Genomic DNA, 7,845 nt, shown 5'->3' on the forward strand with positions numbered 1-7,845 from the left:
TCATGTTTGTGGTCCTATGGACAGTATTGCTTTCCTGAAGGCCTCTTTGATGTCTTTGTTTCTGATGCTATAGATGAGAGGGTTGAGCAATGGGTTGATGATGGTGTAGAACAGGGCAGCCACTTTGTCACTCTCCACAGAGTAGTTGGCACTGGTCCTTGAGTATACAAAGAGCAAGGATCCATAGAAGAGCATGACAGAGACCAGGTGGGAAGCACAGGTGGAGAATGCCTTGCGCCTTCCTGAGGCTGAGCGCATCCTCAGGATGGCCAGGAGGATGTTGAAGTAGGAGATGAGGATGGCCAGAAGGCAGGAGAGAACAGTGAAGTCAATCATACTGGAAAGGATTATGACATAGACCCGAGTGTCTGTGCAGGACATTTTTACCAATGGTAGAACATCACATAAAAAGTGGTCAATGACATTATTACCACAGAAACTCAGGCGGAAGGTGTTGGCAGTGTGGGCTACGGCATTCAGAAAGCCTCCTATGTGGGATCCAGCAACAAGCCCAATGCAAACAGGAGCAGACATGGTGCCTGAATAGAGCAGTGGGTTACAAATTGCTGCATGGCGGTCATATGACATGGCTGCCAGGAGATAGCACTCTGTGTAGGCTGCCAAGCAGGAGAAGAAAAACTGAGCCCCACATCCAGCCAAGGAAATGTGCTTATCTTCTGAGACACATATTGCCAAAATTTTAGGGGTATATACAGAGGTGTACCAGAAATCCAAAAAAGACAGACTGCCAATGAAACAGTACATAGGTGTATGCAGCCGGGCATCAATCTTGATTAAGATGACCAGTGTCATATTCCCTGCCATGGTTAGCAAGTAGAGCATCAGAAATGTTACAAACAGAATCAGTTGCCACCGGGGATCTGCTGAGATGCCCAACAAGATGAATTCAGTCAGGACGGTGTGATTTCCCAATTCCATGCCCACAAAGGGAAAAGCCTGAATATTATAACAAGACGAAACATAACTTAGTGATAATATGAGATATTTAGAGAAATAAACAGTATCAACTAAGTCAATAACTCTTAGTGGGGTTGTGAATATTGCTTTCTTTCTATATTAAATTATAAGACTTCAAACTGTGACTTTGGAAAATTACTGGAATTGGAATCAAAAAACTCTTTTAAAATTAGCCCTTCTAATTATTACCTGTTTAATGCAGGGACATTCCCTTATCAAACAAGTGAGAATAAATAAGGTCATAAAGGTGACTAATAGCTTTACCTGTCAGGATGTCTGATGATGTAAAGATTCACATGAGAACACTTAGCTGAATGTTTAGCACATAGGTATACGCAGCCATGACTAATCCCTGATTAGAAAACCAGATTCATGTTTCCTGACAAGGTTAGCAAACAGATCATCGGAAATATTCCAAATAGAATCCACTGCCACTGTCAGACAGCTGAGATGCCCAACAAGATGATGTCAGTCAGGACAGTGCGATTTCCTATGTCCATGTCCGCAAAGGGGAAAACCTGCATATCACAATGATGGGAAAATAACTTGGTGAAAATTTCCATTGAGAGAAACAAACAGTATATCCATTAAGTCCAGAACTATTAGAAGCCTCTGGAGTTGTATTGCTTATTATCTGGAATTATAGGAGATTTGTGCATTAAGAGCACTTGGATTTGGGTCAGAATCTGATTTTAAAGTTGGAGTTTCCTTTATTTTAACTCTGTAATGTAGAGCCAGTCTCTTATCAAACTAGGGAGAAGAAAAAGTTCACAATAATTACTAATGGCTTCCAGTCACATTGTTTGTATGTGTGAAAAAGACACATATAATACACTCAGTCCTCTGGTGCATAGCCTTAATTTTAAAAATTCCTTCTTTCTTCTATAAGTTAAAGAAAACTTCCTATATATCAAGTAGCATTGTGGTATTTATATGAATACCAATGTAATTTTTATTTCTGAATTTGCTCAAACTTTAGTACAACTATCTTAGATTATGGATTTTGTACAATAACCTATAAACATTCGGTTTTATGCACAATGGTTACTACAAACATTCTCTACTATGTCATCACTTGTCTACACAAATAAATCTAGGACTTATTGAGCTCATTTTTAAAGAAAAGCTGGGGAAAAGTGTAACTAAATCGTCAGAGTGAATTACCTCACTTTTTGGGTTGACTGAACTAGGTAAATGATTGAAAGAACATATTATCTTGTCTTTTATTCAAAGCTTCCCAGAAATTTTTGAAAATTTTAAAATTTCCATATTTCACTGAGAGGTAGTGCCCTTTGACCATCTCCCCACTTCCCTGCTCCACAACTTCTGGTGCCGGTATTGTAGTCTGTGTCTACGATTATAGAGTTAAGTGAGATCAGACAGTACTTGTGTTTCTCTGTTTCACTTAGAGAATATCCTAAATGTTTATTTATGTTGCAAGAAAAGTTTTAACAGAAGTAGAAAAAAAATCTTATAATTACTTTGGATCCACAAATTGTCCACAAAATGTAACAACTCAGGCTATCATAACCAAGTCTTCTAAGCTGGAGGCATCATACTTTCTGACATCAATCTAATACAAAGCTACAATAATCAAAACAGTATATAACACTGGATAAAAGGAGATACATAGTATATTACCTAGCATACACATAGTATATTACACTGGATAAAAGGAGATACATAGTATATTACCTAGCATACACATAGTATATTACACTGGATAAAAGGAGATACAACAAATTCAAAATCCCAGAAAACAATACATGCAAATAATCTTCGAAAGATCACCAAGAATACACAATGTGGAAATGGGATTCTGGTTGCTATGTGCTGAGGAAACTGGAGAGATCTTGCAAAAGCATGAAATTGCTGCCCTCTCATTACACAAAACTCAGAAAAATTTCCCTGAGATAATTAAAGATATAAAGAGAACTTAAAAATAACCCCCAGAAGAAAAAAAAAAAAAGGACACTTGTTGATATCTACTTCAGTATTGATGTTTGGATATAATCATTTTAAAATTATTAACAGAAAATAGGCACCATTATAAGCAGATGTGACTTCATCAAATCTTATAATTGAACAGAACGATTGGCTTTAAAGTGTGAAGTTCATTGAACTTGTAATTGGGATACTTCCCCAGTGCTCATCATCCATGTGATCTCAGGGGAGTTATCTCCTATCAGGAGCACAATTCACAGGGAAATTTTCTGAGACTTTGCAAGCACCAATGTGATATGATTCCAATTTGTTAACAGCCTTTATATAATAACTTATAAAAAACAGTCTTGTATGGCAATACAGTAAAATTCAGTAGATTAAGTAACCTTCTGTAGACACATATCTTTGCATAATTGGACACTGTCTTACTTTTAATTGAAGTGAATGATGGAAAGCAGAAAAAATGACAGAGTTCTCTCTATCTCTATATTTATCTCTATCTCTATCTCTCTCTTTCTCGCTCTTTTTAACCAGAAATTGAAACCAAGCCTTTTAACCACTGAAACACATTTTCAGCCATTTTATTTTTTTATTTATTTTTAATTTTGAGACAGGGTTTCACTAAGTTGCTTATAGCCTTGCTAAGTTGCTGAGGGTGACTTTGAACTTTTGATCATCCTCCCTCAAATTCCTAAGCCACTTGAATTACAAGCTTGTGACACCATGTAAATCTAAACATTAACAATTTCATGCTTGTTTCCCCCCCAAAATACTGTAAACTTGTGCACATTCTCTAACCATTATGATTCTTAGTTTCTTTATCTGCAAATAATTAATGGCTCTGAAATTTTTGCAATTCTTTCCATATCCGCACACACGCACACACATGCACATACACACATATAGATCCACAAAGCTTTAGAGTATTCACAAACGTCCTAAACCTTTCTATGGATTTCCTAGACATGTTTCTCAGAGTAAAAATTGTAAGATTCAAAGACAGCTAAGTTTTATCCAGTGCTTACATTTTATAGTGAGCATTGATTAATTTAGCATTAACTTGCATTCTGAATCTTTGCTTCCAAAAATGATCTCTTTATTTCCTGTATCAATTACTGAAGCTCCAGTGTTTCAATTTGTCAAGTAAAAAATTGGGAATCAACCTACTCTCTTGGTCTTCTATTTACTTTTCAATAACCCAGGAAATCCTGTGTCCTCACCTATCCTCAGCTGGGCCTTTCTAAACACCTGCATTGCTGCCACCCTGCTCTAAACCACCATCAACTTTAGCAACAAATACTGAAATAGCTTCTAACTGGTCTACAACTTTGTTCTCCTGAATCTATTTAAATAAGGTATCCAGGATAACACTTAAAATACAAGGAGAGATCAGGTAGCATCACTTTTGTATTTAAACAACTGTTAAGTTTTAATTTCATCCTAAAAAAAATAAAATAAAATATAACAGCCAAGACATCACTCATGACTTAGACAACAAAGCACAATATCTTAGTGGTCATTCCGCTTTCCTTCTCTTGCAGCCTTGCTAACTTTCTCACAATTCCACAAATGTGGCAACTTAACCCTGGTATCAAAGATTTCTGTTTGATTCTTCTACTTGATTCATTGTTCTCAAGATATTTGCTTGGCTCATTCCTTATTCCTTTTTTCAATCTTTATCAAATGTCATTTTCAGACTATAGCTCATTCTAATAACTCTCTTATATGTGCCTTGCTCACACTAGCCAACATCCTTTCTTGTCTGTTTATACTTCCATTTTTTCCCCATGATACAACTTCTAAGTCTTCCTTAATGAATTATCTCTTCCTCCTGACCAAAATGCCCCACCCCTATTAATGCAGCATATAAAACAGGCCCAGTAGCAAAGGAACCCTTATTAAATATTTCTACAATGAATAATGGATTATTTCCTTTATATGTTTATGCTCATTTAAAACCTATTTATAACCACAGTATTTACAACCTAACTACTTTGGTTAAAAATCTATAAGTCAATGTACATTGCCAGTACAGTGTACTGAATCACTACATAGAAGGAAGGATAAATAAGAAAGAAGACTCCTTCTCAATTCCTGAGATCCATCTGGAATTTGAAACAAATTGCCATTTACTATGAAGATGTCAGTTAATAGGCACAGAACTGTCAGAGCTCATGGTACTAAAGTCTCGTATGTGGAATGGATATGATGGTACATTTTACCCTGTACAGCCCCGCCCTACTCTCTTCAAGAAAGCACTCAGTAATTTGAGAAAATAAGGTGACTCTCTGGCACTGGAAATCAATACAAATAATGATAATGAGCACTCTAGAAGGCTGGAAAATACAGAGCAGAGCACAACTGGAGTCTACAGCATGTCACAGTATTTGGCCCTCTTTGTTTCTCCACCACATGGATTCATGGTCTAACTCAACTACTAGATTACAATTTTAAACTCAAGATAAAAACATATCATTGACTGGAATCTGATATAAAGGGAGCCTGTGTGTTTGTGTGTGTATGTGTGTGGCCCAGCAATGATGCATTAGATGCCATATGAAACTCTATCCCCTGTTTAACAGTAGCTGATGTCAGATAGAGGTCAAATTCCTTTGCTGAGACTGATCCCCAGGACCTACCTTTGATCAGAAAGGACAGTTCATGGAAATAGCAACACTTTCCCTGCTCTCTGGAATCTAAGCATAACTTGCTTGGACTCAATTTGTGCTTTTCCTCAGCAGCCCTTGGAGACTCCTCCCACATAGCAGTAGGGAATGTGTACCCCAGTCTCCAAAGACTCAATTAGAGTTCATCTGCCATTTGAGGATAATGCTTAGGGTAAGAAGATTGCTTAGGGTAAGAAGATATGAGTAGCATCCCATTATGGTTCTAAATCATATTATGATCATAGTGTTCCTGGCCCGTGTGGGCACCATCCAAAGGACCATGGGAGGAGGCCTTGAGGGAATAGGCGTCTGCAAGCCAAGAAGCAAGGTCTCTGGAGTGGTGCACCATCATGTATTATGACTTTACATGTTGGTGCAACCTCATGTTTTATAAGTGTGCTATAACTAGGAAAGGTGAGGTATCCCAGAGTAACATTCTCTAGGTTTCAATTCCTACCTAAAACTGAACTGGCAGAAACATACATTCATAGAATCTTAATTTTTATGAATAATTAAATTTTACTTGAATAGTATAAAGTTTAAGTTTTACAAAACAAGTAAGTGGTCAGGATCTAATGAAAAACATGTTGATAACAATTAATTATACTGGATCGTGTTCTTGAAATTGGCTAAAGAATAGAATTTAAATGTTCTAACAAAACACACCCACACAAAGGATATTGGAGGTAATGGATATATTAATTAACTTGATGATGGATGATTACAATATATAAATATATAAAAAACATGTTTCCATCTTAATTGTATGAGATTTGTACTTGAAAACTACATTTTGATGAAGTTTGAAAAAAAATAACAAGTATACTAGTACACAACAATTTCTGTAAATGCCTCTGTATCATTTATTTTAAAACAAAATCAAATATATTATTGTCAATTTACAAAGAGAGTAACAGCTTGGGTTTCCTACATCATATATTGATTTTTTATTGTCTCATTTTATTATTTCCTGAGACTACAAGGTGGTAGGAATGATATGGAGATAATCTGCTTTTTAAAAAGTCATCATTATCAATGTTTTAATCTAAAAATACAAACAGCTTTATTTCGATATAACTGACATGTGATGAACTACGCACATTTAATTTTTTTTAATTTTTTAAGTTTTGGATATGTGTACACACATGAAATCACACTACAATCAAGGCAGTGAACATCCCAATCTAACTTACTTTTTCACATCTCATTATAACCTCTCCCGCTCACCCTTCATTCTCCTTTCTGCCTCTCGTATGAAAACACTGGTCTGCTTGCTATCACTACATGTTAATTTGCAGTTTTCAAGTTTCATGAGTATGAGCCTTAAAATTTGCGATTTTTAAAAAAATTTATTTGCATACATTGTAGTTATACAGAATAGTGGGGTTCATTTTTTTATGATTATGTAAGTTTTATTCATTGTTGGACTGCACCAAGATGCTGATTACAGAGAGGAAATATAGAGCTTGTCACTCAACCTGTGCCATCGAAAGGATAACCTTCTCAGTACTAATATCAAATAGATTCTTTTTCTCAACCGTCATCAGCTTCACATTTGGCTGACGACTTTCTTATAGAGCTTTTTGTCCCCTCTTCTCAAGAATTTCTAAATGCATTTTTATGGGACTCTCATTTAGCTTTTCCACATTCTTTGAGCAATGCAATTGAACCATTCTTCCCAGTAAGTGTTGCCTTACTTCTGTGATCCTAGGACACTGTCTCATTGCACCCGTGGCTTATTTCCAGTATTTGATCTCATCTCTCCTTTTTCTATTTCTTTTTTCATTTTACTAGAATAAAACTTTAAGTCCCGTGCCTAGAAAAGATTTTGGAGGATGGATTTTCTGAGTCATCACAGGTCTGAAAATGTAATTATCTTGTCAATACATTCATTTGATAGTTTGGCTAGTCATAAAATTATAAGTTCAAATCACTTTCACTCATACATAAAGAGGCATGAATATATTTCCTTTTAGGATATGACATTACTAATGTCCATGTTGACACTTGTCTTGTTCTTTTTATTTCTTTTTTTTTAGTTTTTATTGTTGGTTGTTCAAAACATTACATAGTTCTTGATATATCATATTTCACACTTTGATTCAAGTGGGTTATGAACTCCCATTTTTACCCCGTATACAGATTGCAGAATCACATCAGTTACACATCCATTGATTTACATATTGCCATACTAGTGTCTGTTGTGTTCTTCTGCCTTTCCTATCCTCTACTATCCCCCCTCCCCTCCCCTCCCCTC

The 7,845-nt window shown here is 36.0% G+C and overlaps 1 protein-coding gene across 1 annotated transcript; it reads right to left on the reverse strand.

The window, feature by feature from the left end:
* Nucleotides 1-963, reverse strand: LOC107135365 (olfactory receptor 9G4-like). The gene has a single exon (XM_015477247.1). The coding sequence runs from the start codon at nucleotides 937-939 to the stop codon at nucleotides 1-3; it is 939 nt and encodes a 312-aa protein (XP_015332733.1). The 5' UTR covers nucleotides 940-963.
* Nucleotides 964-7,845: the final 6,882 nt, after the last annotated feature.

Source organism: Marmota marmota, unplaced genomic scaffold, assembly GCF_001458135.2.
Source record: "Marmota marmota marmota unplaced genomic scaffold, marMar, whole genome shotgun sequence".
In the NCBI taxonomy this organism is placed as follows: Eukaryota; Metazoa; Chordata; class Mammalia; order Rodentia; family Sciuridae; genus Marmota; species Marmota marmota.